At 39.8% G+C, this 27460-nt stretch overlaps 2 protein-coding genes across 3 annotated transcripts in view; both read right to left on the bottom strand.

Moving 5' to 3' along the window:
* LOC307155303 (butyrophilin subfamily 1 member A1-like) overlaps positions 1-6945 on the bottom strand; it is a 35004-nt gene extending 28059 nt beyond the window's left edge. The window contains exons 1-2 of the mRNA XM_079865890.1: positions 6652-6945; positions 6481-6534 (exon numbers count right to left, since the gene is read on the bottom strand). Of these exons, the coding sequence (XP_079722016.1) occupies positions 6481-6532 (52 nt within the window). The 5' untranslated portion in view covers positions 6533-6534; positions 6652-6945. The remainder of the gene's footprint in view (positions 1-6480; positions 6535-6651) is intronic.
* A 4635-nt stretch (positions 6946-11580) lies between these two features.
* The window catches only part of LOC307155302 (butyrophilin subfamily 1 member A1-like), a 62444-nt gene continuing 46564 nt past the window's right edge, over positions 11581-27460 (bottom strand). The window contains exons 4-11 of one of the 2 annotated variants that reach the window (XM_079865888.1): positions 16163-16456; positions 15590-15691; positions 15468-15488; positions 15282-15320; positions 15028-15069; positions 13774-13812; positions 12703-12744; positions 11581-12582 (exon numbers count right to left, since the gene is read on the bottom strand). In XM_079865888.1, coding sequence (XP_079722014.1) covers positions 11972-12582; positions 12703-12744; positions 13774-13812; positions 15028-15069; positions 15282-15320; positions 15468-15488; positions 15590-15691; positions 16163-16456 — 1190 coding nt within the window. In that variant the 3' untranslated portion in view covers positions 11581-11971. The remainder of the gene's footprint in view (positions 12583-12702; positions 12745-13773; positions 13813-15027; positions 15070-15281; positions 15321-15467; positions 15489-15589; positions 15692-16162; positions 16457-27460) is intronic. The other variant, XM_079865889.1, reaches the window with a different exon arrangement.

The following is a 27460-nucleotide window of genomic DNA, read 5'->3' as shown; positions in this document are numbered from 1 at the left end:
TTACGATTTTTAGACTTGTAGTCAAGACCGCCTAAACCGAGACCAAGACACTACCAAGACCAGAGGGTATCGAGACCAAGACAAGACCAAGACCAAGTCAAGACCAAGACCAAGTCGAGACCAAGACCGAGTCGAGACCGGAGGAAAAAAAAACAGACTAGTGTTGAAGCTAAGCAATAACTATGAATTCAAGAACAGCATCATACTAGGGTTCAGCCGCAGTTTACATTCAATACATATTAGACGGTATTACTTCAACTACACAGGCAGAACTATACAGAGACAGACCATGTCATGTGTGTGACTGTGAGCTCACTGTAAATGTTTTTGCAGACTGGGTGAGATCAACTGTTACTGCACTATTAGAGGATTGAGACTCCCTTAACTTTTGTGTACCGTTGAGGACTGACATGACTGGTACTGACTGGTTCATCTGACAAAACATCAAACACCTCCAACACCATCTTGCTCCTCCAACAACTGTCTAAAGAATGAGAAATATGTAACCAATTGAAATTATACTTATGTGTAGATGAAATTGTAACATCAAATTAAAGATACACAATTATAAAGTTGGATTAGGCCTAATGTTTAGTCAACAGAACGGAGATATGCATATGATATTTAAAAGACCATTTATTTAGTCTAACACCACCATCTTAACCCCCTGAGGTCGGCAATCACGCCGGCGTGATCTACTCGTTTTTTTTTTTTATCAGTGCAAAATACTCTGTTGATTTTGATTTTACATACTTGTGTTGTACATCATTCAAAGCTGTTAAATGTCTTCTTTTATTTGTGTACACTCATAATAAAAACAAAATGTTGTGTTTTCCGTAAAACAAAGAAAATAAACATGATGCGCGTTCTGCCGTCTCTCTCAATGTGAAACTCATTCTGAAACGCGACAGAAAATGACCTGTAACTCAGCGAATGTTTGTCACACAGACTTGAAACGCATGTCTATACAACGCTTGGAATCTCTATTTTTAAAGTATGTAAATAATATAAAAAACAAATATTCTATTTTTAAGTAATCCATACGAAAGCAGCGGCATGTACAGTTTCTCAAACGCGTCCTCATTAAATTTAATTTGAACACGCCTACGAGCGCACAAGCGATTGACATGCAAATGATCCATGCGGAGAAACGCAGACCTGTAAAACGCCCTCATCACCTCAAAACAAAGAAGCAGAGACTTCGTAACTTACTCCTTACTGTGTTTGAAAGACGCGCCAGAGCTTACATTGGATTTAGGCTACCTCAGAAGAAGAAGAACGCGATTTGAAGACAAGAAAGATTTAAGGTAAGAAATTTTTACATATTAGTTTGTTATTGTTGCATAAATGTCACATTGCAGTTGAACTGTTGCTAGATATATGGGGAATATTATAATATTTAGACCCGTGTTTACTGTTAAGCCTACTGTGTTTGTGGATATGTGGTCAAACGTAGATATGTATGGTAACCATAATGTTTTATATTTGAGCGCGATCGCGTTTGAATGTATCAGATTTTGCAGCGCGATCGCGTTTGAATGTATCATTTGAACATTTGAAAAGCAAAACGCACCAAACGGCTTCATGTTTTTACTATTATCTCATTTCATATCATCATAACGAATGGAAACATTTGAAGTAACATGATAATCAATATATTTTTCTCTAGCTTGGTTGTTACTGAAATATTTTGGAAGATTTATACTGCTATCTATTGTTATTATTATTTTACCCAGCACTGCGCATAGCTTATGCCTACAAGGCACAACAAACCTTGTGTTCATTATATTATATATTGTTGGAAACATTTGTGTGTGTGTGTGTGTGTGTGTGTGTATTTTGTGAACTTTAAAAAGCAATTTTAACCAGAAAAATCTAATATTTATTTCCAAAATCGTGCAGGCCTTTCTCTTGATATCAGTATGTTCACTTTTTTTTCAGGGCCCAGATGCCACTGAGTCCTGCCGACTTCAACATTCACATGAGTCTCTGGAACATGAACATGGTAAAGTGAAAATCAAACACCTTGGAAATTAAAGGTATGTATAATGTTTTTAGGAATGGCACAAAGGTCTGTCTTTGAAGTGGTTTTTTTGGCATTTGTTGTGTATCTTTGGGTTATGTTGTGTTGTAAATAAATCCAAACAATTTAAAAGCCATTCTTTTTTAAATCTCCTCATTTACAGTATTGTGCAAGGTTGCTCAGAATGATAGGGCTATTAGGAGCTATATTAGTATAGCTCCTAATAGGGCCGTTGGGGAGGTTCTTTGTCTTTCTCAGGTGAGAAAAGCTTACATATTAATGAGCTGCCGCATAAGGCTTTCTAACACAAAACACGTCGTACAATTTTTTAATCAATATATTGTCTTCTCTGAATGAGCAGTCAGGGTGATTTTCACATAGTTTTAGAGCAAATATTCTAGGCTACGTGATACAATTTTCAAAAGTCTTGTGAAGAAATAATCAGTATGGATTTCATGGCCTTATTTCAGTGAGAATTTTTTTTTTTTGTATTTTCACAAACCACGCATAAATGTCATTATCTCAAAACTACAAACTTTTACATACATGCTGCTGATATATTATTGTAGCAGAGTTTGTGCTGAATACAGTGTAATTAGACTTTAGCCATGAAAATGTCACAAGTAACAGAAATAACCAGAAATGTCAGAGCATGTCAGAACACCTCCAGGGCCCAGAAAACAGCTCAGACCTCAGAGGGTTAAGTACAATACTGTAATCAAACAACACACACACACACACACACACACACACACACACACACACACAGAGATATCAAAGACACAAATTCATCTAAGCAAATGCCTGCCTATCTCGGCCGATTTCGAAGTCTCCAAATGAATCCATTCTGCAACTTTTAAATACATAATAAAATGTTTAAAAACAAAATTATAGGCTTAAGTGCAGGATCCAAAAGTTGGTCGTTTTGTCGCTTTTTTGTCGTTTTGTTACTTACACACACACACACACACACACACCATTGGCGGTGCGCTCAAAGTCATCTGTCAGTTGTGCAGTTACCCAAAATCTCCTGAATGAAGTTAAAACCCATCATGCCACTGCAAAGCGTGTATGTTTGCTCTCGACCACTGATCGAACGCTGCATTTATGCACAGACACAGTTGTTTCCGCACACACTCAGGATAATGTTTGATTTGTCATGTGTAGGTTGCTGTGTTTAGTAATCGTAGGTTTATGCACTCGAGTCAAGGCGGTTTATTAGGCGTTTCCTTGTGGTCCTGTTCGGTATTGCAGCTTAACTCGTCAAAAATGACAACAAGCTCTGTGTTGTTGCTCTGTACACATACTAAACCGTGAATTCTGTCAAGTTTAATGTTTTTTTCACGGGTTCTTTGATGTGCATACATTTATTATATAACATAATTAAAAGGACTCCTTAAATCAAATGGATATTTGAAGTCTTCAAAGGTCCTTGAAACTTGCAGAAAATACAGAAAAACAAGATAAATATGCTTAATTTCACGATAAGTGTGCGATTAATCCGATTAAAAAAATTAATCGATTGACAGCACTAATTTACTCCTTGTAAGCACTGATGCGGTGTTGCATCTCAGGCATCATGTATGCGCTCAAAGTTGTTTACATCTTAGTTTGACTGCAGAAGCCATGCTCATGTGCACAGCATTAGCGCACACGTGTGGGAAGTCAGTGCGTTCAAGTCACTTCGTCGGAGTAAGATGGCCGGTTACGTCCTCTTAATTAATTATACAAAAATACAGCAAAGATCTTAAACTCTACTTCTAGAAAATAAAGAACAAGGAAAGTGCATCAGGTGTGTTTTGCTTTTTTAAGTTTTTAATTCACTTATGAAGCCAATGTAAACTTTAGGGACTGTTCGTTTTTTTATTTAAGGGGCTACCGGAGGAGATTTGAGATCTATAGTCAAAATAGACTTGACCCTCCCTTCGCCAGCAATACATTTTTCTATGACCCTCCAAACTGATCCGTTTGCAGTGCGTATGTGGTGCCTGTACCCATGTTAGAGCTTTCACACTGCGCGCGGATGCGGTCCGGGAACGCGTTCCAGGAGCGGTGTGTATACAGCAGTGCAGAGATAGTTTCCACACCGAGTCTATTTTTGCTCTGTGCACGCGCTGAATTAAAGTGACAGCGCATGGTTCGTGGTCAAAATGAACACAGATTGACATGAAAATATAATAATCTCACCATAAATGCATTTAATTAAATAAATTGTAGCCTAGTAATCTCACCATAAATGTATTTAATTAAATACTACTATTTTTCACAGTCATCTTTTTACTTTAAGACCGGGGTAAAGCAAGGGAAACTACAATTTACCTCAACAAGGCGACATAATGAACAACACTCGTCTCATTCGTGGAGGTGGAAAAACAAGTTATTTGTGACATGCAAGATTTATTATAGGCCTATTAAATTGAAATGCAAAAGAAAAGACATGAGAGTCGGCTGTTTATGTCAATTTTAAGTTTTAATTTAAAATGTTTGTGATTTTAATATAAGTAGGCTACATGGTTTAATATTTTACCACTTGCTTGAGCAACTTAATATATAAATCTATATAGAAGTATGCATTGAATTATACGTTGTTTAAATTGTGTTTAAACGTGAATACGTCTATTAAAGTGTGTATATGTGTATAAAGAGAATCGCAATGCTGACAAAACTTTTTTTTTTAATAAAAGTTGCTGATAACTTCTGGATTTGAAATAAAAATAGTGAGTTTGTGGTCCAGCCGCGGATCAGTTGCACACTGCAAACGCAGCACATGTGAAAGCACTATAGCATGCTGCTCCTGCACATACACACTGCACACGGAGTGTGTGTGAAACAGGCGTTAACCTCTGCTTTCTGACATGATGCACTTTTTCTGAGCGTGTACGCCCCGAAGCGCGCGCGCACTGTCAAACAGCGCCAAACTGGATTTTTGCTGGGTCAGACCCATCTGATAGCGATGGAAAAACATGCACCAAACAAGCCACTTTGAAATGTTGCTGTTTTCATGAATTCAAAAGGTGGGTGACCCTCCCCTCAACAAAGGATAAAAAGACATGACCCTCCCCTATTTTCCTCCGGTGGTCCATTCCATAAATACCGAACGGTCCCTTATCGTTACATATTATATTGTTATAATCTAATGCTATCATATTGTGCAGGCAATCAGCTTACTTTGCTGTAAATAAAAAAGCCTGAAAATATCACTATCTTTAAGTATTGTGGTAACTCGTAGATCGGGGCTTAAAATAATCCAGAGCTTTCCACTCGTATTTACGGCATTGTGGTGGCGTTCATGTGTGTTCAACTCGTAAATATGATCTTTACAACATGACTTGAACGCACCATTTGTCACATTATATTTGAACACCCATTCCAATTTATTCAAATATTATAATTTACCTTTTGTTGATCAGTTTTACCAAATAAGCTTTATTAATACTGTGTTGTGTTTTTACATGTTTATATCCATATTTATATTTGTATTTTGTATTCACAGAACCACACATAGCCTCTGCACATTTAATAATCATTGTTCTGACCAGACAAACTGTAGTCTTCAGCAAAACCCGGACTAGTGATCAAGGGAAGACCAACACAAGCCGTCACTGCTGAATAAGATTTCATTTGTTAACATTTGATAATGTATTAACTAACATGAACTGACAATGAGCAATACATTTGTTACAGTATTTATTCATATTCGTTAATGTTAGTTAATAAAAATACAGATGTTCATTCTTTGTTCATGTTAGTTCACAGAGCATTAAGTAATGTTAACAAATACAACCTTTGATTTTAATAATGTTTTAGTAAATGTTGAAATTAACATTAATTAAAATTAATAAATGCTGTATAAGTATTGTTCATTCTTAGTTCATGTTAACTAGGTAGTTAACTAATTTACCTTATTGTAAAGTGTTACCATCTTTCTTAACGTTAGTTAATAAAAATCCAGTTGGTCATTGTTTGTTCATGTTACTTCACAGTGCATTAATGTTGAAATTAATATTAACTAAGATTAATAAATGCTGTAGAAGTATTGTTCATTCTTAGTTCATGTTAACTAAAGTAGATTACTAATGTTAACTAATGAAACCTTATTGTAAAGTGTAACTTTTCTTGTAGTTGTCCTCTGTCTCATTTGTTTAAATCGGTCATGGAGGTATTCCAAAATTTAACCGGAACTGGTAAATTAACACATCATAGTTGATTTTATGAATAATCAAGTGTATCAAAGTCAAGGTGCCACGCTTGCTGGACTTGTTTGATATTCCACAGTCCCACCAAGAACATTAGCCTATTCACCAGCCGCCACTGGAAGACTTAATATATAGGCTATATATTATTTAAAAAGGGCAAACCGAGAGAAAACGCAACCGAACAGCACGTTACAATAGCAGGCCTGTGTGGAATATGTTAGCCATCTGAATGAAATCCAAACCTGTTTGTTTTGTTCTTACCAGTCTCTATGAGGAGATTCACCACTAAAGCGATGATAATAATCGACATCATTCCTGTGAAAATACAGACTCAAATAAAACAAACTCTGCGGGATTTCTCCCTCAAACACGCGAATAATATGAGAGAGATATGATCAGACTGTCGTGTTCAACGAGGAGACATTTACTCACCGGAGACAGAGACTCGTCCGTTAAATCACAGTAATCTGGTTGGTTTAGATGAATATGAGCTGTTCAACACAATCATAGAGTCGAAATAAACCATAAAATAGACGAAAATCAGAATCTATGAAGCGTGCTCCCGATTTTCCTCCTTACTTTCACTTTCTATAAATAACGCGATTCCAATAAAACAGACGTCATCAGATGACTAATAACGCTTCATATTCAGTTTAATTCTATTAGATGTGTTTTTGTGTAATAATCTTTGCGGTGTGAACATGCATATACATGTGTGTTTTCTGTTTTTACTGGTTTTTACGAGGCGATTTAATAAACAATGTAAAAACCATACAGATCTCGTCGCACCGACAGTGACGTGTAGAAGGATTTTTCCCTCATGGATCCACTGTAGAAAAAAGTTTTCCAGGATAGGAAAAGCCTGCGGTGTGCGATATTGTAGATCAATATGGATCGATGATCAGGACGACAGAGACGACGCTACCTTAAAAACAGGATGCGTTTATTAATAATTTAACACATGTCGTGCGTTTAGCACACATGATGATACATATAATTATGAATATTTTGTTAGTGAAAATAAATGTATTAATTTAGATGCTGTAGAAAACTGCTAACTACGTCATTCAACTCCTTTTGATGACGTCATTAGTTTGGAGGGAGGAGGAGGAGGAGAGAAGCTTCATCAGCCTGTTCTTCTGCTCATGGTAATGAATATTGTCATAGAGAAATCCGGGTTTGCATTTTGTTTGACCCTGTTTAAGTGAACAATCTGATCTTTCCTGTTTAAGGGTTTAATCTGATCCTCTAACAGGGTTATAGATGGATTTATTCAATCTTTTTTATTATTAATTAAAGTGTTTTGGAGATCTTCAGAGTTTGACTTGAAAATATGGTTAATTTTAATTGGCAAAGACCAAAATAGTGATTGTGAAGTATTATGGTATATACTTGATTGAAAAAAACAACAACAACAACCTGTGGGTCATTATGTGTTATTCATTGAACTATTAGCTCAAAGAGGAAATATTAATACTTTTATGATTAATTATGAATATTTGGATCAGTTAATCGGATTAACTTGATGTAGCTAAATTAATTTTTCAGTCAATTAATCAGTTCGTCCAGCGAACACTCAGTATTGATCATTTATTAATTCTAAGAAACGGGTATTATTCATGGCCACAGAACGCGCTCAACAGCGTGTAACGATCAGAAATCATTTAATGCAGAGTTCACAGGTTGTATTGTTGTATTGTACAGGTTCAAAGACAGGTTGTATTGTTATTTCGCTGGGAATAAGAAAACACGAATACAACACACTGCACTTGAATGAATAAATTATAGCGTAATTTAATAATATTACCAGTTCCATTTTATCTTTATTAAAAAAATAAGACAATAAATAATTTCATTTTTTTTTATTTGATTGTATTCTTGTCAATTTCTAAATGTTTACTTTTTGATTTATGAATTATAACAGACTGAAGGGGAAAACATTATTTTGCTGTTACTTTTTTAAAAATTGGTTTTATTATTATTTAACAATTTTTTGCTTTTTGTTAGTTTTTATTTTTATTAGTTGTAATTTTTATATAAACATTTAACTTGTAAAATAAAGGTTTTACAACAACACCACCATCTTCTGTTATATGTGGGCCTCCATGCTCATCTATTGTACAGTATATGATATTGGTGGGTGCCACATCAATATTTTTTTCAAGGGAGCCCGAATCCTCTAGCCACGGCCCTGTTCGGACGTGATGCCTACCAACCTTGGAATCCGAAGGCAGCATTGATCAGTTTTAGGACGCAGCCTCAGTTTCATTATCATGGAAGTTTAGTTTGTTTTCACAAGTTTCCTGTTTCCCTTCATTCTATTTTCCCGCCACTCGTTTGTCTCCTTGGTTACGTCATTATGAGTTCTGTGTTTTAACTGTGTTTGATTATCGTCTCGTTTGTGTTTGCTTTATAATGCCGAGTTCACTTCCTGTCTCCTGAGATTCCTTCATCTGATCGATTTGTGAAGGCAGCATAGATCTATCCTTCGATATCCCACAATCCTGTGCTTTCCATTCTGTGACAGTTGAGCTAGAAACGTAAAGATGGCGTCTGAAAGTTGCGGCTGGTGGTCAGTTTGTGTGTAAAAATGTAAATTTTTGATAAATGTTTTCCATTTATGAAGTCATTTCTAGCGAGAAATCACTATTGTAGTAAATAAATATTCCTCTAGTTTTCAGTGAAGCTCGCTCTATTTTGCTGTAGATCATTACACCGTTAGGCTGCCTCAGAAGTCTGTCCGAAATCAGTTTCGTGAGGTGCCTTGGTGCACAGACGCTGTCTGCAAAGTCATTGCCTGATAGGGCAGCAGGGCAACAAGTCACTGCCTAAGTCTTCAGACGCAGCTGACGAATGAGTGTCTGTGACATTAGCCCCCTCCCCAGAAGGGCGCGCCGTAACAAAACCGAACAGGAGATGAGGGAGGGGGTTTTGGAGGAGGGTGAGGAGTAGGAGAAGGGCTGGTACTAACAGGCAGCCAGACAGGCAGAGACTCCATGGAGGAACTGATGGTGGGAGAATCCATGAGGGCAATGATGGAAGGAGTGGCCAGATGGTACAGACCCAGAGCGCAGTTAGGACGACAGCCCACGGCAGAGACGATGGAGGGGGGGTTTGGCTGACGATATCTGGGGGACGACCGACGGAAGAGTCGGCAATGGAGGTGGAGCTCAGAGTGCAGACAGAGAGTGGATGGGCTTGAGTGACACTGCTGGCTCTAGAGACCAAAGGGGAGGATGTGACAATGAGTGCTTTTTTACAACAAAAATGAAACATCACTTAACTTGCTTAAGCTGGACTGGGACGGTATTTTCTTCTGGAAACAACTTTGTTGCATTATTTTCCTGTTATCTCTGTACAGCTGCTTTGAAACAATCAGTATTGTAAAAAGCGCTATATAAATAAAGTTGACTTGATGATTGACCAAGGGAGAGCCGGTGGGGCCTCAGGGTCGAGGGTCTCTGGTGGAGCCGAGGGTGGGAGGAGCCAATGCGGAGCCGACAGGTCGACGGGCCGAGGTGGAGCGAAGGGATCAGAGGCCGGAGGCACGGCCACAGGATCCTCTCGCTCGGGCAGGGCTGGTGGATGCACGACCTGAGGCTTCACGTCGCAGCAAGTCGTTCCCGGGGAAGACGAAGGGCTGCAGGCATCCAGCAGAGGCGGGGCTGGAGGACTGGCTGAGCTCTGAGGTGAGGGTGAGAGAGGGAAGCTGGACGGGATCAATAACGGTAATTCCAATTCCCAACAGGTCAATGGAACGGTCTCAGTGCTGTCTTTAAACAGCGATGATGAAGAACAGACATGATTGAATGATTCAGGGTGGGAGGCAGTACCTCAGTGTCCCAGTTTATCAGCCAGTCCTCAGTGTCCAGTTCCACCAGAACTCCCTCAGCCACAGATGTCACTGGCTCACACCCCTGGTCAGACTCAGTCTGGGGCTCTGGCTCCGGGACGATGGTCGGCGCTGTCCTCTCTTTAGCAGCTCTGGCTCACACATCACGGCAGGCTGAAGCTCTCCGTCTGCGGGTCTCAGATGAAGTCTCCTCGGTTCAGTGTGTTGGCGGTGGGCAGGGCTCTGGGTCTGGCTGTGAACGCCGATCCATTCGTCCACAGTGTGAAGTTGATGTTAGCTTCTGGCGTCCAGCAGGGCATGACGAAACGCAGATCTTCATCCAGACCACACTGAAATTCCTCCATTAGGCAGACGCCATCACAGGTGGCAAGATGGAAGCTGTCGAGGAACTCTTCCACGTATCGCTCCAGGTCTCTGCCAAAACCTGGAACATAAAATCTGTCCCTCCATCCAAAACTCTATTGCCCCTCCTTGTGGTAACGTTAATAGACACAATATCCATTTCTTTGTTTGGTCCTGTCATCTGTCACACAAGGTTGATGAGTGATTATTGATGATGTTTTAAGAGTCTTTAATAATCCACTTCAAAGGCAATCCAAACAGGCAGGCAAACAAACCAACCTCTAACATTGACCGTGACCAGACAAAGAGTGACTGTGAGGGTTCAACTTATAAAGCTAACGATGATAATCAAACTAAGCTGAAACACAGAACTCATAATGACTGTAACCAAGGAGACAAACCAGTGGCGGGAAAATAGAGCAAAGGGAAACGGGAAAACAAACTAAAGGTCCATGATAATGAAACTGAGACTAAGTGACTGTGACTGTTGTAGTTTGATTCTGAGAATGTTTACAACTACAAGAAATTATTATTTTTTATATTGATGAAGTTGTGTCTTTCATTCGCCCTCAGCCATCTGTATCAGACTTTACATTTCAGATCATTGTGTTTTTTATTAAATAAACACAAACATCAATCAATCTGCATTTCAATATCAGTTACAGTGTTTTATAAGAGAAAAGTACGAGCCCAAAGTACAACGATCATCTGTTAAATATAAGAGTATTTGGTCAAGGCACCTTTAGACAATTTTATCAAACATTTTAGACATCATGTTTCTCCATCAATATTCAGTAAAAAAGTACATATATTTTTGTGCATCATGTTTTGTGAGCCTTGATCTTAAAGTCATGAAGACTTTTATTCCTCCTGTAAGACTGAAGATTTACATTTATTCATTATCTGAGGCTTTTATCAGTGACTTACAAATGAGGAACAAGCAGTTTGTCATAAGAGCCAACAATATTCATAATACACAAGTTTAGAGTCGGACCACAGATTAATACACAGGTTAGGGACATTAAATGCAGGAAAGTAAAAGTATAGTTATAGTAAGTTCATGTGTTTCTGGATATATGTGTTAGTAACAGAGAGGATGAAGAACTCTTTAATATGTGAAGACTGTAATAACTCACTTCATCATCTCTGTTTCAGACACTAGATGAATGTCAGACACTGTTGGTTCATGTTCAGTTTTCTGTTCTGCAGTTCAGTCAGTATCAGAGCAAGACGAGATCCCTGAATCAGTCAGATCAAGAGTGTCTCGAGCTGTAATAGTGTTGCTGTGAGCAGCAAATGTGCAGCACTTGATCTGATGACGTTATGGGATTATTGTAATAATATTGCTTCATCTAAAGTTGTCGTATCTTAACGTTTGGTTGAACTGATGCTGCTGTATTCAAGCTGTACACTTTATCAGTATTCATGATTGGAATCAAACCATGAGCTTGATGCTCTACTTGTGCATTTTATACACTTTTCTAGTATGTATATCTGAGAAGAGATATTTACTTTTTTCACATTTGCTCTTCTGTCTAAACACACTGGATTGGTCAGTCAGGCGTTTGAGCTGTTACTCAGTAAAGGTTCACTGGACTCTACAGGTGTTTCTTCTGTTTTTGGACAATCCAGAATTGTAAGCGGACTCGGATCTCCTACTCCTGGATTAAACAGTGGAACGACTGATCCAGTGAATCTGGAGCTCATGGTCAGCAGATGCTTCTTCTCTTTGACATTGTAAAATGACAGCTGACCGTGATCATAATCTAACAGAACTCCCAGTTGTTTAGGTCTCGGCGTCAGTGAGAGAGTAACTGGTGGATCAGAGTTGGTGTAAAAGCCATTAGGACCGTCTGAACACAAGAACCAGTAACCGCTTGATTGAGTAAAAGCCGATCTGTCCTTTGAAGCAGATCTGTCTTTTACACGAAGATTTTCATGTTTCGCCACACCAATTAACCAGTACTTTTTAGGAGGTGTATCTTCTCGTGCCAGATTAACCTCCCAATAGTGACGTCCAGATGTAAATGTTTGAGCTCCAGGTGCACATAAGTGATATGGAAATCCCTCTCCAGTGTGTTGATATCCTGGAGCGTCTCTCACTGTTTTACGGTCATTAGTGATCATCAGATCTGGATGTGAACGCCCAGGATCAATAGTGATCTGAACTGTGAAGAAAATAATGCAACACTTATTAATACACTTCAATTTGAGTGAGATCATATTTACAAATATGTGCATATATGACTAAAGATGATGAAATATATATAACTGAGATGATGTCATACCTGCATGTTTCCTCAGTTCTTCTATAATTGTGTCTCCCACAACTAAAACAATAAATAATTTGAGACTTTAGAGAAAGAAATCTACTCCTGTATCTGTATCATCAATATATAACAGAAATTATTAGATTTTATCAACTTTTATGAATTGTTTATTCCCCATAATGAAGTTGTATATTTGATTATCTTCACACTATGTTTCTGCAACACTTTGTAAAATATACAGCGGAATCACAATATGTGTGTGTGTGTGTGTGTGTGTGTGTGTGTGTGTGTGTGTGTGTGTGTGACCGTATGAGAGAGAGAGAGAGAGAGAGTGTGTGTGTGTGTGTGACTGTATGTGTGAGAGAGAGAGAGAGAGAGAGAGAGAGAGAGAGAGAGAGTATGTGTGTGTGTGTGTTTGTGTGTGTGTGTGTGTGTGTGTGTGTGTGTGTGACTGTATGTGTGTGTGTGAGAGAGAGAGAGAGAGAGAGAGAGAGAGAGTGTGTGTGTGTGTGTGTGTGTGTGTGTGTGTGTGTGTGTGTGTGTGTGACTGTATGTGAGAGAGAGAGAGAGAGAGAGTGTGTGTGTGTGTGTGTGTGTGTGTGTGACTGTATGAGAGAGAGAGAGAGAGAGAGAGAGAGTGTGTGTGTGTGTGTGTGTGTGTGTGTGTGTGTGACTGTATGTGAGAGAGAGAGAGAGAGAGAGAGAGAGAGAGTGTGTGTGTGTGTGTGTGTGACTGTATGAGAGAGAGAGAGAGAGAGAGAGAGAGAGAGTGTGTGTGTGTGTGTGTGTGTGTGTGTGTGTGTGTGTGTGTGTGTGTGTGTGACTGTATGTGAGAGAGAGAGAGAGAGAGAGAGAGAGAGAGAGAGAGAGAGAGTGTGTGTGTGTGTGTGTGTGTGTGTGTGTGTGTGTGTGTGTGTGAATAGTTCAGTCCTAAACTCAGTGTTTTGTGAGTCACCAAACCTGTAATATTAATGTTTTCTTCTGCTACAACATGAATGTTAATGTTTATTTAATGATTAGTGCGTCACTTAAGCGGTTTCAGTTCTTCATATATATATAAATATATCAAAGAACAACATCTTCAAGTACCTTCTTTTGTCAGTTTCTCCGTAGATTCATCGTCACAAACTAAAATGAGAGAAAATTGAATTGGAGGGATTAATTATCATTCAGCTTCCACAAATACTCCAGACACTATAAACCTCAATAACTCTTTGAACTCTTTCAGGCAGAATCTCTTTTATATATTAACTTGAATTGCTGTCAGTTACGCTTCTTAGGCTCAGGGTCAAAGGTCATTCTGGCCTCATAAAAACACCACACTGCTCTTAGTGTTCATCCGTTCATCCAGGAATTACTTTAGTTATGTCAGTCTTTCAATACTGTGGGAGAACGGCGCGAGGCCGGTGGCGTGATTGCTGATGAGCGACACCTGCACGATGACCTGCTGTCAGACTCTAAAATGGAGAGAGACTCACAGGGTCGCAAGACGACGTAAAGACGAGTTTTATCGAGTTGATGTCAATAGCGCGCGCTCTCTGTAGGCATATTCATATTTTTTGCCGCTATGTGAAAAAATCCAGCAAAATGTGCCGGCGCGTTTGTCGACCCCAGAGGATTAACTTTAGCCTAACCATAAATTGTGATTATATATATGCTCACTCACATCAAGACACCGCTGCGGTGGTGGAGTCCATGCAGGAGGAGCAGCGTTTGGCACTGCGTCGCTTTTCAGCGCAAGCTGTGTGGAGAAGCCCATTTCCACCTCTATTGCGTTGGAGAATGCAGGTTTCACACTCACGGTCTTCCAGGCCAAGTGCAACCACTGGCGCCTAATTTCCAAGTCTGCTGAAAAGCTATGCAGTCCAGCAGTGCTGTTGCAACCAGCAACACTACACCTACGTACCCTCCTGCACACTGTAAATACAGATAAATCTACGCTAGCTCGTACCAGGGGCGTGGTGAGCTCGTACCAAGGGAGGGCGTGGTGAGCTGGAACCTGCTTACGTCACCTGCCACCACAAACATCCAATAGAAAAATTCAACTGCAGTAGCCACCATTCAACCTGAAGAGGGCAGCACTCAGACATTTTTACACCATATATTGTAGAATTAAAACACTTTATACCCAGATGTCAAAAAAGTTACTCGAATCAATGAACAGCACTAATAAAGCCCCATTCTTACAGATCATTAACTAAAAAAAGTTGGTTTAGGGTTTAGTTACCCTTTAATCAGTCTGAGATTGGAGCAAAGCAGGAGAGAAAAAGGGACAGGATGGAACAAACAACAAGCTTTATAAATACTGTACAGTGTATGCATATATATATCATCATAAAATACCTGTATCTTTCTTCAGTTCTTCTGTAATTTTGTCTCCCACATCTAAATTGAAAAACAAATAGTTCAAGGTTTTAGAAAAAGAAAACTACAGCTGTAATTGTGGACATATACAGTTACTACTATTTGCTGGAAATGTGTTCTGATACAAGATTTCTGCTACAAAATACACATGAGCATTTGTTTGAAGTTTATTGAATAGCTTCAGATATTATTGCTGATATTGGATATTGCAATAATTACGCTTCTTCAGATACCTTCTTTTGTCAGACGCTCCATAGTTTCATCGTCACAAACTAAAATGAGAGAAAATTTCATTTTGAAGATTTAATTATTAATTGTTTCCACAAATACTCCAGAATTTGTAACCATAATACATTTTGCTGTTAAGTGGATTCACATGTGTTTTGGATCTTAAAATTAAATATGTGTAGTTTAACTACATTCTTTAACTGTTTTCTTCCCTGAAAGAAAGATAAATATATATATCAACACATAAGCATAAAATACCAGCATAAAAAGCTTTTAAAGATGAAATAATTTTAATCTTTTAACCAGATTGTACCTGTTAGTTTATGTCTGTATTTGTACAGGATCAGCCCAGTCAAACCCAGAAGAGCACAGATGAGAAGGGTGAAGAAAAGAGCCTTCCATGGATCTGATGAATCTGAGGAAGACAAACCAGATCAATCTTGATATCTTCAAAATATATAAATCCATTACAGTGATTTTTTTTTTTTTTTTTTACTTTGTAAACATAAAAATGTCATTCATAATCCATTTTTCTTCTGAAACAGGATTGAGAACTAAATGTAGGATGGGATTTTATTTTTAATTGTATGGTTGAAAAATGTAAAATTTAATTTGACTAACCAAACTCACATCCGAAAATTTTCGGAACTCACACCGCATTGTCTGTGAACAGCCTTTGTTCAGATATCTACAAATATGTTTGTTCTAAGACAGTGTTCTTCAACCCTGCTCCTGAAGGATCCCCAACACTGCATGTTTTCTTTGTCTCCCTAATCAAACACACCTGATTCAATTCATCAGCTCATTATCACATGGGTTAAACGTGCAGTGTTGGGGGTCCTTCAGGAGCAGGGTTGAAGAACACTGTTCTAAGATGTTCCCTGACCTGAAGAGACGATGGCTTGTATGTTCAATCTTCCTTCTCTAAACTCTCCAGTCTTGAGAGACATTGAGCATGAGACCAGTTGAGCGTCCGAGTGAGAGACAGCCGTCCAGCTGTGGACAGAGAACATCTCATCTGCTCCACGACTGCGAGACACTCTTCCAGGACGGAGAGCCGTTCGCTCATCTGACATCCAGGTGACGTTCGGCTCTGGATACCAGCCGCTGGACTTACAGCTGATGTTCATACGTCCATCATCCAGAGGCTGTGGAAACAGGACAGGAGCGGATCCTAAAGCTGGAAGAGAAGAGACAGATGTTCTACAAACACTGTGCAAGTATATTTTAAATTTCTTTGGGTAAATGCAATCTCTAGTGGATTAATGAAGGCTGCTTCCCAGCAAACAAATGTTTGTTCTAAGAACATTTTCCAAACATTCTGTGTTGGTTATGGTAACTTTAAAATATCCAGTTCCCTTTCGAGGGAAATCGCACTGCGTCGGAATAACACTTTGGGGAACTAAAGCCCTATTCGGACAGGACTAGTTTAACACGGAGAGGTGGGGTAAAGAAATAATCGAGTTACCCCTCCCACTTCTGCTAGTTTTACTGAGATATCTTATCCCGTGTGAATTGGCCATTAATATTACAGACGTCCTGTGGTAAAATTACATTACTCCATCCGAATAGGGCTTAAAGATGAACTGAACTGAAAGAATCAACATTGATAACATGTTGTTTATGACAATTAAAAGTAAATTACACAAAAAAATTATTAAAAATATCAATATAGCTTCTTTAAAAAGCAACACAAAAAATTGTTAGTATAAGAACGCTGGCCATTCTGATGACGTCACTGGAATGGTAGGATCTGCGAAGGTATATAGGCAGCTGCAGCTGCAGGTCCTATACACACGAAAATGAGTCATTTTGGTTACGCATTTGAGCCTGTGAGGGACAGGCCAGTAGTACCTGACTACCACCACAAGGAGGACGATCAGTTTCAGGCTCCACCTACAGTACAGGATCGTTTGGGGGGGAAGTGACTGGTGTGGGTGCGGGCGCTGCCGGAGCATAGACACTGCAGCGGGATCAATCTGTTGCAGAGAGGTCAACCTGGAACATTTATTTTTGAAATGCGATATGGAATTAGACCATATCGCATATATCGATATAGTTAATTTGTGATCCTTGCTCCCCGCACCCCCCCCCCGCTCCTCCTTTTCCACTCTGCGTGCGTGTTTAAAGCATGTTATGTGGCAAATCATGACTACTTCAGAAAACCCAGCACAATAGGAAATACCAGGCAGCAACATAAGTGTACGCTGAAATAAAGTCTTTCACCTCAGAAAACGGACTTTCTTGTCCTGTCAGCCGTTATCCTGTTCTCGTAGCGCACACTCTTCAATTGCACGCGCAAATGCAGCGGCGCGCACTGTATCGCCTCACTGATCCAAGTGCAAAAGAAACTACGAGCATGCAACGCTGTTACGTTGTAAATTACACGAAATAAAAGTAATGCAGGTATGATACAGATTGTATTTGCAATGTACATAGTCAATTATTAATGGAGCAATAGTGGTTCATGGTGTTATAAGAGGGAAATATGGTGGGAGGTTGGAGGGCTGTAGCCTGTGTTGTAAAGTTTTTCTTTCTTCAAAGCAGAGACCAGGAGACAGTTGGGATCACGTTCAACAGAAGTTATTCTTTATTGAGAACTCCGCTGTACGTGGCTGCAGTACTTCCAACATGATCTAACTCTAATACAGTATGCATTGTAGTTATATACATTCCAAGGGGGAGGGATTACATAGAGGTGGAGACTCTGAACAAAGCATGCAAATGAAGTAGGAACACACCCTACTCTGAGTCCAATTGAATCAGCATAACTATTCACATGCTGATACTGGCCAGGAACTCCAATTCCAAGAGCCATCCCAGAGCCATTAAAGACAAAAGGTGAAAGTCAATCAACCTAACGATTCAACGTCTGGGCTCCGAAAGGTGAGAATCAAGTGATCTGACTCATTTAAAACACAATAGAGAAAACAGGTCTGGCAGAAAAGGAGACTCTTGCTGGAGACTCAATAAATCAGTCTATAAACTTTATCAGTTTATATACTATTGCAGTGGAAAAACTAAATTAAACATTTAATAAATATGTAATACAACACTTCCCCCTTTGAGAGTTCTAATAACTCTCACAAAAATACAAATTTAGACACTTAAAAGTTAATTCTTGTAACTGGTGTAAGTTACAGGCACATAGCAAGTTCATTCTTGTAACTTGTGTAAGTTACAGGGACGTATAACTTATTCTGTGTTGTGTCCTTGATTTACATGAGTGTCATAGTTCTTCTCAAAACCATAACTGTTGACACCTTCGACGCAGGGTGTAAAATGTCACATGATTACACAGAAAACCATGGAGCATAAGAGTGGAAGTCTTGAAAGTCCATGGCGCCTGAATAGCTGTGAAGTCTGTTTCCTGTAGAGTCCATTTCCCACGCAGAGTCGCTCAGATGACTCGTCCCTCATGAGGCTTGTTAATGGAAATCTGAGGTGATCATTTACACCAGGTTTCAGCTTGCGAAGACATCAACACATACCTGTAACACAAGAAAACAAAGAAACGGCAGACCAGCAGTATTCATGCATAGACTTCATTCTTCCATAAGTCATTTGATCGTATAGTGGTTTTACGTCTGAAACTTATCAAAGTAAACTTCTGGTGACCATATAGTTTTTACATATAACTATATTACAGAAAACATTGTGATCGTATAGTGTTTTTTCTTTTCCTAATCTTAATTGATTCGACACCTATGGACCAGTGAGGTAAGGATGGACTAAATGGGAAAAGGCCTATGAGGTAGTGTCTTCACCCTGGGTTCACCCCCGAACGCCAGTTGCGTTCAGTTCTTCCCAGGGCACCTCACTTGTCCGTGTCCTATTCTGTCCCTGTGTTGTGTACACACTGTACAGTATGTGAGAAAATTGGCACATTTCCATTCTCCAGTGAAACACCAGTCCTAGTAGGCATCATAACAGAGGATGGTGTCTGATTGTAATGTTTCTGTGGTATAACATTTAAGGCTGTGAGTATACTGAATGTCCACCAAACAAAGGCTGTGACAGTCAATAAGTTTTTCATCTTTGTTGTAAGTTACTGGGGAGATTAAGCAATCACAGCCCAAATGGTTAACACCTCAAAAATCTTACCCACGAGTCCAATGACGAGGGGAGGGGTTGCTTCAAAGTAGCAAACAAATGTAGTAAAATCTGCATAACATTGTTAACTTGTCTTAAGTTATTTTTGTTTTTTCTACATTCTTTTCCAAAATGTCCGTGCTTGCCACAGTAAGAACAACTGGCTTCTCTAGGACTTTTGCGTTTCTGTTTCTCTGAATTGACCTTAAAGGATGCTGCTGCAATTTTTACTCTTGCCTTGACATCAGAGTCTCTTTCCCAAGTAGCTAACCTGTCCAAGTTGTTTTGCAGGGTTCTATTTGACCATGTAAGATCTAAGAAAGGCAATGCATTTCTATGTTCTGACAAAAGACCATCGGACCATGTGCGAACTAGAGGACTATTATGACCTAACACCTTCTCTGGAGTGTCGGCAATTCCGCTGTAAACGGCAGCGGTCTGACAGAATCGTTCTGTGTACTCACAAACAGTTTCACCCTTCATCTGTACACAATTGGTAATTTTTGACCAGTCCACGTTCGGTCCAACAATGTTCTTTAAAATTTTCAAAACACCTTCTCTCAAATCGCCTTTACTGACATGTTGCAGTTCGGAAGTAACAGCAGACTCAAAATTGTTGAATTCAGATTCAGTTAGAATTTGTGACATCAGCTGTGTAACTTCCGGCAACGACATGTCGTAAAGATGCGTTTTACTGAACAATGCTCTCCTAAACTCAGAAAAATGTATTTGCACTGATGGCAAACTTTCAGCAATTCTCTCAATATCTTTAGGACCTAAAGATGTTTTGACAACAGTTTGTATTTGGACAACAGAAGAGTTGTAAGTAACACTTTCAGTTCCCTGAGATCTTCTCCTAGCACCACAAACCTGCACTGAATCTACAGGCTCATCAGTTACTGATTGGATGGCTACATCTGTTTCAAAGAAAGCTTTTAAGTCAGGATAATTGTTATCAGGCTGACTAACTTCTACCACATCAGTTTTTTCTGCATCTTTGTTGCGGTTTACTTTCTTAGTCACAGAAGATAATCTAGCACGGAGCTCTTTGATCTGTTTCTCTAGCTCTGAGTTGCGCTTAGACTGTTCTGTAGCCAGGGTTAAACCAAATTCTCTGTGACAACAGATAATGGCTTTCACATTGTTCTTGCGAATACTTTCTCCTTGTACCTTCTTACAATCTTCAATTGACCACACTTTGTCTGCATCAATGTCAAATTTCTTTGTTAAATTCAATCTGACTTTCTCAGTCACGATGGAGTCCATGTGCTCTGATAACAAAGACTTGAATTCCCTATCTGTCCAAAAAGGTGTAATCAGTCTAGTACTTTTCCTAAACATTTTGTGAATTTCTGTTACCACAAAAAAAAAAAAAAACATTAAAACTTCTCTCTACTGTCTACAATAGAGGGTACACTTGTTAACACAGCTTAACTATTGTTAACTTTCCACATTACCACACTTAACTTCCCTGCTGACAAGAACAGAGGATCAACAGAAATAACTACCACGTAAAGCTAATTCTTCTTTGAATGGAGTGAAACTCACCGAATCGTTGGTTGTACAGAAAAATTTCGTCTGGAACTCAGTCAGCTTTGTTGAGATCTTTGAGCTTGAAGTTTCAAGATTTAGTCTGGAACTCAGTCAGGCATTGAGATCTTTTTGGAGCTTGAAGTTTTCAATCTGGAGGAAGCTGGAAAGATTCAGTCTGGCAATCTTTGTCAGATCTTTTGTTGAGCTTGAAGTTTCAAGATTCAGTTCTTTGAGCTTAAAATTCTTTGAGTTTCCTTCTTCTCCATCCGGGTCACAGGGCACCATCTGTTGTAAAGTTTTTCTTTTTTCAAAGCAGAGACCAGGAGACGTTGGGGATCACGTTCAACAGAAGTTATTCTTTATTGAGAACTCCGCTGTACGTGGCTGCAGTACTTCCAACATGATCTAACTCTAATGCAGTATGCATTGTAGTTATATACATTCCAAGGGGGAGGGATTACATAGAGGTGGAGACTCTGAACAAAGCATGCAAATGAAGTAGGAACACACCCTACTCTGAGTCCAATTGAATCAGCATAACTATTCACATGCTGATACTGGCCAGGAACTCCAATTCCAAGAGCCATCCCAGAGCCATTAAAGACAAAAGGTGAAAGTCAATCAACCTAACGATTCAACGTCTGGGCTCCGAAAGGTGAGAATCAAGTGATCTGACTCATTTAAAACACAATAGAGAAAACAGGTCTGGCAGAAAAGGAGACTCTTGCTGGAGACTCAATAAATCAGTCTATAAACTTTATCAGTTTATATACTATTGCAGTGGAAAAACTAAATTAAACATTTAATAAATATGTAATACAACACCTGTCATGCACTCTCATTTATTGTATACAAGCACATTATGCATTTTAATAGAGACTGCTTGTATATGTCGTGTGCATTTAAGAGAAAAATACTAAAACATGGTTGAGGTACTGTGCGTTTTAGAAAATCGAGGCAGATAAATGGCAAATGTGATTGGACGAATTCATCCAATGGGATCACTTGTTAAGTTAGCTGCACGCAAAATGTTTTTTTTTTTTTTTTTGGGGGGGGGGGGGGTCCGCTGCACGCAAAATGTTAAAATCAAAATACTGCACGGCCGGATACTGCACAGATACCTATTGGACCTAGCAGCTAATTCTGTGACTTGAACTCCCTGCATCAACAATGTTTCCTGACACGATGAACATCAGCTAGCTTCAGGGTGAGTAGAGAGGGACATTGGATTCTGTTTACAGACCTGCTGCGGTTTAGTTAGCTGCTAGTAAACGCATTATTATCGATCTGTGCTATCGTCGGAGTCATGATTTATGATTTAAAGGGATACTTCACCTCTGGGAAGATGAATGTGTATTTAAAATAGGTCATTTAAGTAGAAGAAATGTGAAGAAATTTTTGAATTTGGAGCTTTCTAGACTGAGAAAAGCCAGAAAATGTATTTTTGGCTTATGTGGATGAAAGACAACAACTCCCAGAATGCACTTGCTTCGCTGCCTTAGGAGGCCACGCCTACCGGTAAGAGTGCGCAGTTGAAAACAACAAGGCTAACTTAGCCTACGTGATGAGTTTGCCAGGGATTTGCGGATCTCTAGAGATCGCCCAAAATGTCCGGGATTCGGCTTTTGCGTTCTACAGTCGCCATTCATTCATCATGTTTACTGTGGTGAGCAGGACGAGGCTGAGGGGCACGGGAGAACGACGCGAGGCCGGTGGCATCATTACTGAGACGCGCCGGTCTCGTATCTCTCACGGAGGAGCGGGAATTTTCTTAGCAAGGGTAAAACGCACATCAACCGATCACTTGTTTAGCGTTCATGTAAACACTACATTCAGATTCACCAATCGGAATGAATTCAGTTAGATTGAAACAAAAGGTGTGCATGTAAACAATGAATGGCGACCGCAGAACGCAAAAGCTGAATCCCGGACATTTTGAACGATCATCTCGCCCGCCGGACAAGTCCGGGAAAAGGAGGATGGTAACCCCTACTTAGTCAGCTTTCTCCTATATTCAGCTTTCTCCACAGAACAAGAGCCTACTAGCTTAGCTTCCAAAGAAAGACGGCTGACACTGTGTATATTCTGTGAGTGAGATCCCTCCCTCTATGGGCGGGTTGAAAACATGCGGGACAGCGCCTCCTACTGGCTGTAGTCTTTAGCCTCTGGCCAGAAAATCCTCCGATGACGCAAAATGACGATTTTTGCATCATCGGAGGATTTTTTCCAGACAAAAAATACATAAATCTCTCCTCTCAGGGGGATATGAGGGTGGAAAGCATGGTAATTCGAAAATACTACAGGTTTTCTACTTATACAAAGCTTAATGCTAAATCCTGAAGTATCCCTTTAATTATACAGTTTATATGGTCGGAGTGGTGGCTAGCTTGTGGAGTTTGACAAAAGTGCTTCCAACGTGTTTAGCTTCTTCTAGCTCTTTACCTTGGTTGGATCGTTTGGTATCTAGCTTGGTTTTGTTACTCAAGTTCAATTTCAATGAATGCAGAGTGTGTCAGTCTCACTTTTGTTGAACGCTATAAAGCCTAACGTTACACGTTATATGTGCGTGTAAGTGAATATGTACATGTTTTTTGTATGTGACAACGTTACTTCCAGCCCTTTGCTTAGTATACTTAATAGCATGATAACAGTTAACATACTTCTCTGTCCTCTGCCTGACGTGAGCGTTCCAGCCTCAGACTATGTACATGCTATGGCTGCTCTGCTTGTGTTGGTTAGCAACAGAGTAGCTTACCATTCCAGTGACGTAGCGGAATGCTGAAATCCAACATGGCGGCGCCCGTGTAACAACAACAACATTTTCAATGTACCATTTCATCCCTTTTAACAAATTCTGCCATTTTAATAATTGTACCAATGAGAATAAATAAAATACATCTGTTATTTCACCTTTACTCAAATTTTCAGTTCAGTTCATCTTTAAGCCAATCCTGATTGGTTTTGCGTCATGACGTAATGGGTGACGGCATATACAGAAGCTACAAAGGGACGCCGACACACAACAGAGTTAGCTTTCTACTCTTCAGCAAGCGCTCTCTGTCTTTGTCTGTCTTATTTGGTGTTTTCTGTCAAACAAGCCTGTATATTATCAGCAAACATGGCAAAATCAAGTCAAGTCAAGTCAAGTCAAGTTTATTTATATAGCGCTTTTCACAATGCAGATTGTATCAAAGCAGCTTCACAGTATTAAATTAAAATAATACATCAATGTTTGTTTCTAGTGTAAAGCGTCCACGTTTGGTAATGCTGATCAATAGTATTGTTGATTCATTGATTAATAAAATTAAGTATCCTCAAATATCCCCAACTGAGCAAGCCAAAGGCAACAGAGGCAAGGAACAGAAAAACTCCATCAGGACCTAATGAGAAAAAAAAAAACCTTGGGAGAACCCAGGCTCAGTCGCGGCCAGTTCTCCTCTGGCGTCTATGAACTAGAGGTCGGATTTAACTGTAAGATTAAAAGTATTATATGAATGCCTGGCTGAAGAGATGCGTCTTTAATCTAGTTTTAAACTGGGAGAGCGAGTCTGAGCAACGAACAGTATCAGGAAGACTATTCCAGAGTTTTGGAGCTAAATGTGAAAATGCTCTCCCTCCTTTGGACGATCTGGATATCCTAGGTATGACCAAAAGCCTCGAATTTAGTGACCTTAAAGAGCGCGATGGATTATAGGGCGATAGAAGATCGGTTAAATAGACTGGAGCTAAGCCGTTTAGGGCTTTATAAGTCAGTAGCAATACCTTGTAATTAATACAGAACTTTATAGGTAACCAATGCAGTGATGATAAAATCTGTGTTATATGGTCATATTTTCTTGATCTAGTAAGAACTCTAGCGGCGGCATTTTGGACTAACTGTATCTTCTTTATTGAGGTTGCAGGACAACCAGCTAATAAAGCATTACAGTAATCTAGTCTCGAGGTCATGAATGCATCATTTAAAAGATGTGTGTGTATGCACTGCTTTGGAGTGCAGCACGCTCAGGCAGCTCTGGAGAGAGCCTGTGCATATTGTAAAAGGATTCCGCACGAGGAGGGAGAACATCAGAACTGGCAAAGGAAGCCTGAGAAAGTGCCTCAGCAGAGTGCCTCTGTCAGCTCCATCTGGGAACCCCATGATCTGAGACGCCGCGCCCGGACCACGGGGAACGCAAGCCTGACCATCGTCACTGAAAATGGCCAGACGGGAGTGAAGCACTAAGATCAGCAACCTTTCACAATCTGCACAGGCTCCCTCGAGATCTGCCTAAGTGTGCTGCACTCCCAAGCAGTGTGTACACATCTGATGTGTGTCCCCTTCCGTTCTGAATTTCGTACAGGGGTGCAGTATATGGTAATATTTCAAATATAATAGAATATTTCAAAGCATGGCAGGGCTGGTCGAGGTCCACTTCGAACCTTTAGAGTCGGCTGAGGCCAAGAACCTTTCACTCAAGGTAGATTTTCTCTAAGCAATCACTTCCCTTAAAAGAGTAGGAGATCTTCAGGCCCTTTCTATATCTCCTGAGTGCCTGGAGTTTGCTCCTGGAAAGGGTTAAGGCTATCTTGCATCCCAGGCCTGTTTATGTGTCTAAGGTGCCTTCTAACACGGCACGGCCCACAATTCTGCAGGCTTTTCATCCTCCACCTCACATGAAGGCGGAATTTTAGAGTAGAATAGAATAGAATAGAATACCACTTAATTGTCCAGCCAAGGCTGGAAAATTTTCTTTGGTCTCACCAGACCTATAAAAACATCATTTTACAAACATAAACTTATATAAACATATCAACATCATATCACATCAGTGCCATACATCTCTCCGCCCATCACATCGCATCACTGCAGTTTGCCCCATACCCATCGTGTACAGTATACTTTCTCTACAGAAAAATACCATTTAGTGTGATTTATTCATTAAATTTATTGCACTAGGTATAAAAGATCGCTTATAGATATTCTTGTTTGCCAGAGGCACTCTGTATCGTCGTCCTGAAGGGAGCAGCTCAAACTCATTATGGAGTGGGTGTTTTTTGTCACCAATAATGCTCAGGGCCTTTCTATAGGGCTGTACCAGAGCCATAGAGAGAAAGAGTTGCGACACTCTTTGATGTCGCCGCTATGGCTGTCACGTGGTTCATGTAAGCCCCAATAGTTCCAAAACATACGCTGGCTGTCATGTTCTTCTATGGGACAGACAGCAGTGATTGCATTATTGAACGGTAAATATAAAATAAAACACACACCCAAGTACTTTTTCAGCTGTTATTTATTTAATTATTGCATTTTATTAATATCAGTTTTGCAGGAGATAAGTTTTAGGCTATATTTTTGGAGGGAAAAGCTTAGTGTTCATGTTCGCATGGGTAGTAGCACTGGCTTTAGCGGCTCTAACTTAACTTTTCCATATCATTCATCTGATGATGGACGTCTCGTGATATTTATTTTAGCACAACTGGGCTGTATTAGGCTATTGATTCCTGTGATTTTGCTTATAAATTCCAATTCAGCCATTAGCCTACCTTCGTGATCACGCAAAGAGGTCTGCCGTGGCGGTCCGTTCAGAGTTTGCTTAAATATTTTTTATTAAACAATGACAGACAACAAAAATGTGTGCTCGTGTGAGTGTGTGTGAACAAGAAAAACAAAAACCAGGGGCAGGTGATCCATGAAACAGATAGGACTGGTGATCCTGTAACAATCTGCTATGTAGTTTTTTTTAGATTATTAACAAAAAATCACGGGAGTCATGGACTGAGTACATTCATTAATGAAATTGCTTCTTAATTGTTTCAGGAAGACATCGGAAATGCAATAGATTTAAATGTGACATATATTTCCCAAACAAACGATATCACATACAACAACAGACAGTCTTATTCACATAATGTCCCACAAGCCGTGCAACAGGTTGAATGTCTATGTGATCAAGCCACGCACTTTCGTCAGCACGGAACAGTATCCACAAAGCAAGTCTTTCAAAACACCGCGGCAAGATGTAACGCACAAATGAAAATATCCAGCGTTAGACCCACAAAGAGGATCCTTCTCACCGGTTTTGGGAGTTGATTACCAACGAAGGATGTTGATTCTCTGCAATCAAGCCCGTATCGTTGGTGAGTAGGTTTTAAAGTACGAGCTTAGTCCCAGGTCTCACGTAGTCTCCCTGTACGCTTGAAGCTCCCCCTTAGTCCACTCTCGCGCGTTTTATCCTCTTTTTCCAACTCAGTGCGTCATCCTCCGACAAAAAACATTCCCCAGTCAGCTGACGTGGTTTTAGTCAGGTAACTCCAATCAGCTGATAACTGACAGTCAGCTGATCTAGCCCGCGACAACATAAACACAGTCACGTCATGAAGAACAAATGACAGGTACAATGGAGCACTACACAGTTCATAGTAATGGAGATACATCTAGATTCTCCTTTCATGCTAATAATTACAATATTATATAAAACTTATGTGGTGTTGCCACATAGACCCCCCCTGAGAGTGGATGGGACCTGACCCAGACTAAGTCACCCTGCTGAAATTGTGCATCTTTACGGCGGGAATTATA

The sequence above is a fragment of the Squalius cephalus genome, assembly GCF_949319135.1.
Source record: "Squalius cephalus genome assembly, chromosome: 3".
Lineage (NCBI taxonomy): Eukaryota > Metazoa > Chordata > Actinopteri > Cypriniformes > Leuciscidae > Squalius > Squalius cephalus.
The sequence above is the reverse complement of the archived record's forward strand: the minus strand, read 5'-3'. Positions and strand labels throughout refer to the sequence as shown.